Consider the following 13,237-nt stretch of genomic DNA (forward strand, 5'->3'; position numbering starts at 1 on the left):
CTCAGGCCGCCGGCTCGGCTGTGCGCGGGGGCGGCGAGAAGGGGGGAGACGGTGCGAGGGCTTCCCTTCCCCAGGAGGCCGGGTGTGGGGAGGGGGCCCTAAATCCCCGCTCGCTAGCCTGAGGCCCGTCTGTTGTGTGTGTATGTGTAGGCCCGGGCGGTGGGGGATGAGTTTAGCTGCGGCCTGGCCCCTTTTCTGGTGCAGCTCTCCTGGGATTCCGGCCTTTCGCCATGCTCTGTTTTCTGCTCGGTGGTTCGTTTCCGTCTGGTTAGAGGCCGTCTGGGGTGGAAGAACAGCAGGTGCCTCTGTTGAACTTACGCCACTCTCACTGTCTCTCTTAGTTTTCTTGTTTCTGTTGCTTTCACCCTTTCTTTCCTCCCTCTTTCTCCCTCTCCCCCGGAGTTAATGGGTTAGTCGCGGTAAGGAGAGGTACTATACTTACAATACGATCCCATTTGTACTGGCTGAAAGTCTTGGAACAGGAAACACAGCCTGTAAATAGCTTGAAGGATCATAGGCATTGTTTAAAGCACGGAAAATTAGTTTAGTAAGATTTGAATTACTTTTTACAGCAAGACTCCAGCTATAACAAAAATATATAACTGACCATCAGTAATTGAGTGATCTGTAATGTCATTAAGGTCCTAAATGATAGAAAAATCATGTCTGTTGTACTTTTGTGTTGTCACATCTTTAAGTTCAAAGCTATTGTGAAACAGCACTGCTGATTCAGTGTAAGTTTCTCCATATAATACCAATTTCTGATTCCATTTTGTAGATGTGCCCTTGATGTAGTTATTTTTTAACTATTAACTCATTAGCAGTAAGTAAACAAGTAGGCAGACTTTGTCCAGATTGAGCTTCTTCCTCCCACTCCCCCTCCAATTTGTGGGGACGCTGTCCAGTACTTCATATTTACCTGTGAGTTTGGTAAACTAATTCTTTTTTTTATAAGCTATATTTAAAAAATAGTCAAGTTTTTTATTGTATGTTTAATTTGGAAAGATTGGTTTGTAACCTTTTAGTTTTTATATGAAAATAGTCATGTTTGATGTGTTCTTAGGCATGGGAGGTGAATTTGACTATTTGGTAGTAAAACACAAAGTAAAAAGCAAGCATATAGATCAAAAATACCCCTTAACATTTTAAAGGGACTTTTTTGGTCTTCAGCTCGCATGTATAACTGTGGCATTGGGTCAACAAATAATGTTGTTTTCCTTATATGTACATGAATTATTTGAATTATTCATTGCATTTTGTTTGAAGTTATGAATTAGATACGTTTCTTTTTCTCAAAAACCCAACAAACTCCTAACTCTTGAAAATGGAAGTCATTCTTAAATTGTTTTTTTATCCTTTGACTTAAAAAACTTATTTTCCTTATGTTTGAATGCTACTTTAAAAGGTGAAGGATTAATAAAACCTTCGCAAAGATTCTGCAGATCTTTAGTTGCACATGTCAATTTTTTTGTTTTGTGGATTTATATTTAAAATGTGACATTTGATATGTCTCTCTGTTTGAATATTTTAGTGAGGAGGTAATCCATCTTTCAGAAAGCTGGACACTTAGAGTATTATTAAAGGAAAAGGGATAGGCAAGACAACACTATCTTTACATTAGCTTTGAGAATATACAAAAGGGTTAAGCACAGTTTTTCTACTTAAGTTTTAAATTTCAGTTATCCTATAAATAAGACGAGGCTCTAAGTCGTGCTTGTTTGTCAGCTGGAACTAGAGATTTCTTTCCAGTGAAACAGAACAAACTTGTGACTGTTTACTCATATATAAAACCTGAGGGGGAAAAAAAAAAGTTGATCAAATATGTGGAAGTTCTCTTAATGCCAGGCCCAAAACATGCCATACATTTTAGAGAGGAGCAAATCCAAAAAGTTTAAAGACAAGATTGTGATGATAATTTTTTTTTTTCCTTTTTCTTTCCAGGTGAAAACTGCAAAAGCCTGGGGCTGACTGAAGAGAGATATTAATTGTGCTCAAGTTAGTCTGGCTTGAACAATTCAAGGATATTTTTGCTACTTTTTAAGTTAAGTGGAGGCGGCTTTTTTTTTTTTTTAATCATGGCAGATGTGGACCCAGACACGTTGCTGGAATGGCTGCAGATGGGGCAGGGAGATGAGAGGGATATGCAGCTCATAGCACTGGAACAGCTATGCATGCTACTTCTGATGTCAGACAATGTGGATAGGTGTTTTGAAACGTAAGTAGTTTTGGCTTTCATTTATGGAATGTCATTTTTTTCTCTTGGTAGCTGTATATAACATTTAACATTCCTAGAAACTTTCAGCCTCAAAAATGTTTTTACAGACTGAACTTGAGTGTAGATCACTGAAATGAGGAGTTTGTGTTAATGTTGTGTGAAGTACTGTTGTCTGATTAAAAATGTAGAGTCCTGTCAGTGATCTGCAGTGCATGTTCTGACACATGATCTGAGTGTTTAAATTAAAGAAATGTATTTGGAGTTGCAGTGTGGAAGTGTTGGGGGTTTTTTTGTTTTGTTTTTAATGGTAGAAAAAAACTTTTTTTTGCATTAAAACTATAATGATCACCTAGATATGTTTAAGCATCCATACTCTTGTAACACTTTTCTCGAGAGAGATGGTAGCTTTTTCTGAGCTCTGTAAATCCAAACAAAAATCACAAATACTAACCACTGTTCACACAAATATTTTTGCCCCTTCCTTGAAGAATGTTGTTGTTCATGCCACCCTCCTTCTCAACTGCGTTTGTACAGTTCATGTAGCACGGTCCCTGCTCTCACTCTTTTTTATGTTTCCAGCAGCACAAAATGCTGGTGTAACCACTTCTGTTACCTAACAGTGTTGCTGTGCATGCATTAACACTACTTCCTTTCCATACTACGGGTGGGCTCTCACAGGAGGTAGCAAAAGTGTAACCAATCACAACTTGTAGATGTGACATCTCTTACTTTTTTAAAAAAAATTTTGTTTGTTTCCCAAGTTCTGACTTTGCTCTTGTGTCTCTCCTCTTTTCCATCATTTTTTCATTACTTTCACTTTCCTCTCTTTTGCATCTCAGAGTATGGCTAGTGTCTTTCTGATACATCCTGTTTCTTAGGAGTGTGGATTTAGAAGCAGTTAAGAATGTAACTGTTTGTTACAGTGTTTAGTTTTGTAGCCCTGAAGAAGAGAACAGTTTCTTCTTCATTTGCTGCTGTAGGAAAGAATTTGGTAGTAACGAATTTTTCTGACAAATCTAGGTGAACTTCCTGCTTCAGTATATTCAGGATAGAACAGAAGTAGAAGTTTGGGCGTAAGCATTTGTAAAGATATCTTCTCGATATTTGAGAATCAGGAAAAAATGTCAACTTATAAACCAGTTGTGGGTTTTATGCATTTTATTTAGAATAGAATTCCGGTACACTCAGTACAAATGAATTAAATAGTCCAAGTGTGTTTTTCTTATAGATAATGAACGCTCTTTTATTGCAGTGTTGTGGTTTTAAAATTAGTTTTATGTCTGAAAGAAGAAACATTTAAAATACGATTTGCCATTTTAATTTTTGTTTCGAGCCTTGGTGTAATTTAATTTTACTGGTCTTCTAAGTTGTTGATCTCTCTTGCTGTTGTAAGCTTCCTCAAACAGAAGAGAATGAAGTATAAATTGGGAAAAAGTTATCAAGGTTCCCTGCCTGTTGAAGTGATTTTACAGTAAAGTTAAAACTGCTACTTTTGATTGGCACAATGAATATACCGAAGATACGGTTCCATGATATTTGGTGAGCTGACGTGGTACCTTGTTACCTTCAAAAGGGAGAGCTACTTCTTCCCATTTATCACTCACGATTTTAGGTCCTTGCAACCATGTTGCTTCATGCGAGCGTCAAGGCTTACTGGACTCCTCTAATTCACTAAAAGAGCAAACTGCTCTCTAAACTCACTGAAGAAGATGGCTAGTTTTCTGCTGTTACAGTGAATTATAGCAGATCATAGAGGTGTCTGGTGAGCACTGGGGGTGGAACTGCGTAACTGGAAATATGGGAGAAGCAGAGAAGGGTGTATACACTCTTTAGTGGAGAACTTCTCAGTGGATTGTCTTGGGTGCCTGTGGTATCACAGCCTGCGTTTCAAGGTGACTTTATGTATTTTGAAGCTCTTTGTAAGAAATACATGATGTCTTTAAAAGTATATTTAAAGTCTTTGCAAATGACAGTTCAAGTAGCCAAAACTGTCATATTCTGAGGGAGTAACTAAAATAATTCTTGATAATACTTTAAAGTTACTTTTCAGCTATGTTTTTAAAGGAATTATTGCTTGTCTCCTAAATAGGAGATTTACTACGCAAGAGAAGGGTCGCCAAACACATTTTTCAGGAACTAATTTTGAAAATGGCTTCAGTGCATGCCTGATTTATAGTGTAGACATCTTTTTCTGTTAGGAAGAAAACCAACCTGTAAACTTTACAACATTTTTTCTTCTGTTAAGCAAGAAGAGCATTCTGAAAATTTTAAATGCTGTGCAGATGTTATTTCAAGATCTTGAAATTGTTTATTGCTATTAATTATGTTGACTAAAAACTTTAAGAAATTTTTTTCATCTGTGGAATTTGATAACTGGAAGATGGAAGGTGGAATCTTAAAACAGTCAATTTCTTGGAGAATGAAATGTGATATTTTTCAGGGATCAGAGTGACTTAAATATTTAATATTTAATCCACTTTTACATAAATTCTTTGCTCTTACGACATAAGCTAAGAAAAAGCTTATCATTTCAGTGAAGTACATCTGGTGATTAAAAGCTACATATGGTGACGACTGGCAAAGCTATGAGGCAAAGACACATGAAAAATATTGACATGAATGCTACATGTTTTTCCCTAAAAGCACAGCACTGATTCCAGACTGATTTCTTAAGGAGTTAAGGGCAATATACAGTGTCACTTAGCAAAGACAGATCACAGACTTGGAGGGGAAAAAAAAGAAAGATATTGAAATGATGAATGCAAAATCTTGTACTTCATTATTGCAGTAAAGTAATAGGGTTACTTTGCAAACATATTCTCAAGGAAATAGTATATTTTAAAGCTAATAATTTGTTTCTGTACAAGAGTAATGCATATTGAAACAGCGTTTCAGATCAAATCAGAAAAATAGAAGTAGGCACAAATGTATGGCGGTGTATTTCATAGTGTTCCAGCAAAGTTCTAGCAGTATCACAACAGATTGCGGGGTATGCAGCCAATAACAGGTAGTGGTGGCAAATAATTAATGTTTGTTTGCTTCTCCCCAGATTTGCATATTACATCTGATTAAATGTTTTTTAGCGTTACTCATATGTTAGCATTACAAAAATCAGTGGCATATTCATCTTCTGGTGATAATGAGTCACAGACACTGTTAGTCACTTAGCATGAAGAACGGCTAACATTTTACCAGCAGCAAAAACCAGTAGCGCCAACCTTAATGAGTGAATAGAAATGGTTCTGTTAAGTACTTGAATTGGAGTAAAACAGCTAAATTCATTGTGAATATAAGTGTTACTCCCAAATTGTAGTTAAACTGTGTGCTATTAAGTCAACTTTAAACAGGAGTTTAAAGTATGCATTTTGTATAAATATAATTGAAATGATATTTTTAGTATTTAAATTGTTACAGGTAATTTCAAAGACAATGTAGAGGCTGTTTGTTACAATCTCATATTATTAATATAGCCCTTTTCCACTTAGGTGTTTCAGTTTATCTTTTTTTTGCCCCATCTGATTGTTTCACTTTATTTTTGGTGAAATAAAACAAGAACTCCTCAGACCTGGGCTTTGTGTTGTTATTTTCTTTCTCTATCTGCTAGAGCAAAAGTATTTCGCGAGGAAGTTGTTATTTAATTATTTTCCTTAATTACAAAAAACCCTTGTAGAACAAGGCAGTAGCATAACAAGTAAAGTAAAACCTAAGTAAAATCTTTTCTACACTGAACGGATGAAATACGCTTTCTCTTTCTGAGCATTAATAAAGCCTATCTTCCCCTGACTGTGTCCGAAGTCACCTCTGTATATTTAGCATGAACAGATTTGGTCAGCAAAGAATTATCAACAGTTATCAGCTTATTTGACAAGTAAAAAATTATACAGAGGATCAGAATTTAGGGTTCTAATGTGTAAAACAGAAATCCTCTTAGTTTATTTTTTAGATAAATCTGTTTATTTTAGTTTACATTAAACATTGTTCTATTCTAAGTATCTATTCACTAGGGAAAAGGTATATCTTTACCTTGTATTTGCTAACATGTAGTAACAAGTGTAAGAAGAAATTCTAGTGAACCAAAGACTGATGTGAGCTAGTGAGACTGTGGTAGAATAATATGGAACAGCTTAGCTTTACCTCCAGCTGATTGCTTAAAACTACACGCTCCTGTGTTTATCAGGATTGTGTAGCTCAAATAAATAAAAATTAGATATTGAGAGAAAAACAATTTTTCTTGTAGAGATAGGAATCTGAAGTCGTGGTTTTCAGGCCTATTTTTAGAGTTTAGACTGACTTTAAAAGCATCTTTGTAATTCCAGCAGTGGTAAAGTGCCCTTTAACAGATCTAGCAATGGTAGTAAAACTAACAGGCTGAGAGGGTAGCTGTAATGGTATCAATGTGGTTTCATGTTGTGTGTCCTACAGATTTGCTCATCTTGTTATTTTAGGGGTGGTAGAGGGGAAGTCAGGCCATTATTACAGTTTTGTGCTGGAGTGCAGCCATGAGTAAATTAGGATAAGTATTGCTGTCAACAATAGACTACAGTTCTCATTATTTTAAGTCATGGAAAGCATGTGTTCTTAGTGAATTATTGATTTGGATTAATGCAGACATCTCAATAAATGAGTCTTGCCATTGTAAATCTTACAGAATTTCATGTGATTCGTACTAGCTTTTTTTTTGCCGTTTAATGAAGACAGAGGGTGTTGGCAGCAGTGAAATGCCAGCACTGGAGTGGACTCCAATATAGTGGGATCTTCAGCATCCTATAGGGTTCTTTTCTGAGATGGAAGCAGGGTGTGTGCTGTATTTTTCAGGGAGCTATTTTGTTACAGCATAATGTTTAGGACTGTTTCTGATTTTTAAGGCTGTGTTTGTCGTTGGGTAGTTGGGTTTTTTGCAATGGTAAGAGTTTTAACTCAGGTCTTTCTGATTGCTCTTTGTAAAATAGGAGTTATGGCCTCATTGTCACGGGTATTATGGAGATTAATTAGCCTTGCCTAGTAATTTTGAGAATCTTAATGGTCGCAAAGGCTGGAAGGGAAGATTAGGTCATCTAAATTGACATCCTCTCTTCTGTCATAAGCCTCTGTATTTTACCTGGTTATTACCGAATTGAGCATCTTGTTTGATACAAGCATAATGTGTAGCTAATACTTCCACTAGGGCATCCTACCTAATTTTACCCTCCTGTTTTGCTATTTAATCTGCTGCCTAGTTGTCTTTGTTGAAATTTGCTTGTCCTTTTTGATATGAATTGGCTAGACTGCTGAATTTTGTGGCGGGCAGTCAGTCCATCTTTTCCTACTGGATTAAAAGCCAATAACGTTTTTACTGTGAATGTGCTTGCATGCAAGGATCTCATCAGCTCTTGATCTTCCTCCCCTCTCCAATTCTTCAATCTCCAAGTTTTTCAGAAATACTTGCCAGTATTGCCTTCATCCATGCTGTTTACGGTAGTACATTTAACTTACTGTTAACAGCTATACATCCCAAATTTAGTTAGATATTTCCAAAACATTGAACAGGAAGTGTGGGTTTAGTTATTTGTCTTCAGAGTTGCTTTCCAGGATATGATTGCTCACTTCTTAGGTATGGCTTGATGTATTACCTAGATTAATATCTGTAACTTGGCGTTTGTGTGAGTTAAAACGCATTTTGTTTAAATGAGCCTGTGCTTCCGAGTAGTCCAGACAGTTCTGTATAACTCATCACACTGTCACTATTTACTAGTCTGCCATTTTAAATTTTTTTTTCGGTAGTTTCATCAAGTATCCTTTGTTTTGTTCAGGGTTTTGTGTGTGAGACAAAATTGAAGTGATCCTTGCAAGTACTACACAAAAGATGGGTGCGGAATTTTAAGGCAACAAGTGAATGACCTTTCAAAAGATTCCCATCTCCTAGTAGATTGGATGAGACCAGTAAACTGGGTGTTACAGGAATTTCAAATAGCAGGCTTCCTTTCTTGAAGGACTGGACTAATCAAATTATTTTAAATATTGGCTTCTTATGAAGAGGCTATGTAAGAGGCATAGACGGGATAGATGTTCAGTAGGTTGATAATGGGGAAATGGAATTTTTCTTGTTTGAGTGGGTTCTCTTTTGGAGCACCTGGAAATCCAGCAGGAGCTAATGGAGAGGTGTACATATTTAGACACACTTACAAAATCATACTTTTTGTTTTAATTGCTTGTTTTGTTTTGAAATGTTAACAAATGTAACGTGTACTCGAGCCATTATGTTTGCACAATTGAGGTTGCTGCTAGTGGAAGTCATAGGCAGGAATACTTGTAGTTTCAAGTTCTTTAATGTATTCAGCTATTGTGGATGAAGCTTCTGCAAAATATTTACAAAATGCTGGAGACAGGAGAACGAACATATGTGGAATTACTACCCTGGGGCATGGCATATCTTTTATAAGATACAGGAAAACACGAAAGGCAGCCCAACACATCCTTTGTAAATTCAAGAGCAAAGCTAATGATAATTTGTTTATAAATTTACCTATCCTGCAGAAGCTGTTTCATCTTGTGCATTTTCTTTTTTGTTTCATTTTACACAATTGATATTTATTGAATGTGTCGTGGAGTACTTAGATGATGTGTTCCCTCTTAATAGTGAACTCTCAGAATAGGGTTCAGCTGTCTGTCCTTTATTTAGCTCAAAGGAAGTTTGAAAGTGTTTCTAAGTGTTGAATTTAAATTAATTTCATTTAATTTCTCATAAAACAGGGTTTCTACTGAAATAGATACAGGATGGAGTTATTAGTTCTCTGGCTTTATTTTATTGGCCTGAGCTGTGATTGCAGTTAAGAGTAGAGATTCAGAGTTGTACAAGTTTAATATTTTATGATTATGGTAAAAGTTCCTAAATTAACAATTAATTTTCAGTTGCTTCTTCCTCATACCTTTAAAATATAGTGTAGTATCTGTAAAGTCTTACACGTAACTGGATGTTTCCTGGCCTTTATTTGTTCTGTAATGGCAATGTGAGAAAACAGTGTACAATGTATTTTGGAAATGGGCCCAGAAGAATACGTATAGGCAACACAGGTGTGCAGGCAGTTCTCTTGTGGAAGATCTTGATTACTCTGCCGACATTTTGTTTCCATGTATGAACCAAAACCAGTATTTCAGCAAATGAAACAATGAGGGAAAGTCTGAGATCTCCTCCCATAGAAAGAACTACCGAAAGGAAAAACAATCATTAATCAAAAATAAGTTGGAATTGCTATTGCTTTAAGAACAAATCAGTTGTACAGGGTGTATGTTCTTTGAAACTTTGAGGTTTTGCGACACATTGTTGTAAATGTTTAACTGGTCTATTTTTCCTCAGAAACAGTTACTAATGAGGTTTAAATTCAGTATTTTAATTTTTAGTTATTAATAATTATTTAATATACATAAATTTTAAAGAAGCATAGGCACGTACAATTCCTGATTTTTCCCACTGCTAGCTGATCTCAGCAGATGGTATGCATTAAGGACCCAGCACAAGTGCTGGCTGGCAGCTGAGCTTGGTTTTCTGCCACAAGTCACATGTCTTGGCCCAGGCGCCTGAAGCCGAAGGCTTTGTCACATGGCAGGGGCTCCGCATCCCTGGAATCCAGCGGTTACTCTGGAATTGAGTAACATGCCCTAATGCTAGCAGTAGGGGGGTTTAACTATTTTGGGGATGAAGTGGGGTTGTCTCTTTTCCTTGTTTTGGTTTTTATTTTAACGCAGCAGTAGTCTTTAAACTACCATTATTGTTGCTGTTTTCGCTAGGGCCTTTAAGTGCATTTAAAGTATGAAATGTAATTGCAGAAATGAGTTTGCAGTGCCTATTTTTACTTCCTTGGTATCGTTTTACACTGGCAAGCTGTAAAATCAGCTGAGTCACTTTATTCGAGTGTAATGGCTTTGCACTGGCAGGAGCCTACTGCTGTAGCTATTTAAGAATTTTGCATCCGTGTGGATACTCCTGTTCCTAAAAGGCAGGGCGAGTGGAAGGAAAGATTCAGAAGTGTGTTAACGTATGGAGTTATGCTGATTATAATGCTGTAGTAATATAATTATATTGGTACATTTCCTTAGCCTTTCTTGACATCTTATCAATATGATTGTGAAATTTAGAAAATGTATTTAGATCAATTTAAATTTTCTGCAGAGGAAGAATGTATATTAAAGAATTTGAGTATCATCGTCTTTACAATCTAGTAAACTCGTTTTAACGCTGAAAGTATGAATATGCTTCTTTGGTAGAAATCATACAGAATCAGCACTTTTTTACATGGTTTAGTTATTTTCTGGATGTCAGTATAGGAAACAGAGAATGTTTTACTACCCTTATCTTAATGATATGAATATAGAGGGTAAATATTGATACTGAATAGTACTTACTTTAGACTTTTTAAAACCTGTTATTTACAAACCTGTCATCGGGCAAGGTCTTTGAAACATGATGGGTGGAAGACACGCAATGTAGTAAGTAGCAGAAGCTCTTATCCTGCGAGTACAGAAATGAAGTTGGGTGGACATCTAAAACTGAGACACTTAATTGACAAGAGCTGTAGCATTGGTTGCAGAGTAACCTCATTAACTCACTGAAGTCCGTCTTTCACTAAGGAGTGAAGGACCTCATGAATTCGCTAAGTCCCTAATCACTCTTTTAAAGTACTTTATTAAAGGTTTTCCTTTAATTTTCATATTCATTAGGAGAAGTGCCTAAAGAGTAATCTGAACTTTGAAGCTATCTATTAGCTCCTATTAGCCATTATTTCCTAATTTGAAAGAATAAAAACTATTAAAAAGTAGGTTTGTGTGGTTTTTTTTTCCTGTAATAAAACAAACTCACCACTATCTTTTTGGTTGTTCCACTGCAAATAAGTCATTGTGAACAGAGTGATTTCCCCTCAGAGTGATCTATTTTGGCCTGCCTAAGGAAGCCAGTAGGGATTTACCTTGGAATTAAGGTGTAATAGTGGCACATACGTAACATGGCTTGTCTGACTCGCTCTTTGGTTCCTACTGGTGTTGATTGCATTTGCTTACCTGGTGCTTCATTACAAAGAGAGGCTGGTCCTCGGAAAGCGCTCTTAGGACCTGGTTGCTAGAATTGTTTCCAGATGGGCAGTGGATTTCTCTTCCCTGTGCTGCCTTTGGTTACATTTTAGTAACAAGGTGCCTTTACTCAGGATTGGATTCAGTGAAAACTCAATGACTACTTTGAAAACCCATTTGCGCAATTTTGAGGTGTAAAGACCACCCACTGAGTAAGAGCAAAACTTTCCCTTTTTCTTAGTGGTCAACTGCCAGCACACAGAAATCCACAGTGAGGCTGTGTGACAGAAGGGAGGGGTGTGCTTTGGTCACCTGCTACATGGCTGTGACAGTGTTGCTTCCCATCTCCCATTGTGTGCTGGTGTTCCCATCTAGCCCTTCCAGTCCTTTCTCTGACACTACTCACACATGCAGGTTCTTGTCCCTGAGACATCTAGAGCAGATGCTCATAGTTTCAACCATGAGACACCCATGTAGTATCTTAGTGTGGATTAGGGGATTAGAGGGTGATCTCTGTAAAGCTGACCTGTGTACCTCTGTTTGTGACACAGTTATTGATAGAAAAGTTACCTACAGGATAATGACTTAAGTTCTTCAAAATGACAGCTGTACAATTTTATACTGTAATTATTCTAGGCAGCTGTTTGAGAAGACTATGGCTGGAGCACTGGGGATGTGTTGGTACACCCTTCTCTCTCTGTAGAGGCTCAACCTTTGATCTAGACTCTGTGTGAATGACAGAACTGGTACTTTCTGTTCCCTCGCTAGCAGGAACCTTAGGGACTGCTAAGGCCTGAGCAGACTTCAGCAGGCAAAAAGAATGTGAATTTATCTGTATGGCATGTGTGTGCTTATGAATGTAATCTGTGTGCATCTTTTAAGAGTTCCTGTGTAACTACCTGTTCTTTGTCTACTGGACCACTAGTTTGTAGTTTTCACCATGAAATAAATACAGTGATGTTTTACTATAGAATATTGAAGTGAGTTTGGTTTTTTTGCTTTGTATTGAGGATGTTTTGTAAGTATGTTAATCCCTCTGTTTAAAACTCTTAGCAGTCCATGTAGTTTATCTAGCTGTCTAGTAAATTTGCTCTCTCTCTATTCAGCTACTGCTCTTGATTCTACCAAATCTTCCAATGCCTGGACCAAGTATTTTTGCAAAAAATATATCTTTATTACAGAACCAAGGTCAAAGTTCTTTTGTGACCTGCAGTAGGAGTAGCACTTCATATGTAGGTTGCACATCTTCCTCTTGTTCCTAATATTATTACTCCAAGTAAAGCAAAGTAGAGCATCATTCCTACCTGGTCGTTATGCATGCATGTTCACAGGGGCAGTTTAAGTAGCAATTGTAGACATAACCACAGTGGTGCAATTCATTCCTTTGATAGCTTTTGGAGAAGCTAGAATAAAAAATTGTCTTCTCTAGAACTTCTATATTAAAATAGCAGAAAATACTAGTGACAGGTTAACTGGTAGTAAACTGGTAGTAACAGGCTTTAAAAAGCTGTGAAGAAGTGGAATAGGGAGATCCAGTGTAGTGATGTGATATGCTAAACAGTAAATCGCGGTTGTCAAAACTGCTATTACATCAAGATAAGATGTAATAATGTGGGATGATTAGTTTGCATTCTGTTGTCTGTGTCTGTCTTATTGTACAATTATACTTTAGGCTTTCTAGGATAGAATCTCTTGTTTTGCTGTGGTAGTGCAGGGAGATCCTGATCTGTCGCAAGAGCTCTCGGATACTACAGTATGACAAATACTAATGATGGTATGTCGCAAGCGATAGATTAGGAGAAGGAGGTGCTAAACTTTAGGAGGAACTTTTATGGATAGGAGAAGACAATGCAGTGAGACGTTCAGAGCTAGTAATGAGTGAGGCTCAGTCTTGATCTAATGTGTCTAATGATCACAAGACTGCAATAAATTAAGGTAGGAAGAAGGCAATATATTACACTTGCAGGGTATGCATGTGTGTGT

General features: G+C 37.0%; 1 protein-coding gene across 1 annotated transcript in view; it reads left to right on the forward strand.

Annotated features, from left to right (window-relative positions):
- The first annotated feature begins 2,075 nt into the window (after positions 1–2,075).
- Positions 2,076–13,237, forward strand: part of HECTD1 (HECT domain containing E3 ubiquitin protein ligase 1) — a 60,103-nt gene continuing 48,941 nt past the window's right edge. Inside the window, exon 1 of the mRNA XM_009700188.1 lies at positions 2,076–2,215. Coding sequence (XP_009698490.1) covers positions 2,076–2,215 — 140 coding nt within the window. The remainder of the gene's footprint in view (positions 2,216–13,237) is intronic.

Source organism: Cariama cristata, unplaced genomic scaffold (genome assembly GCF_000690535.1).
Source record: "Cariama cristata isolate BGI_N322 unplaced genomic scaffold, ASM69053v1 scaffold37165, whole genome shotgun sequence".
NCBI lineage: Eukaryota > Metazoa > Chordata > Aves > Cariamiformes > Cariamidae > Cariama > Cariama cristata.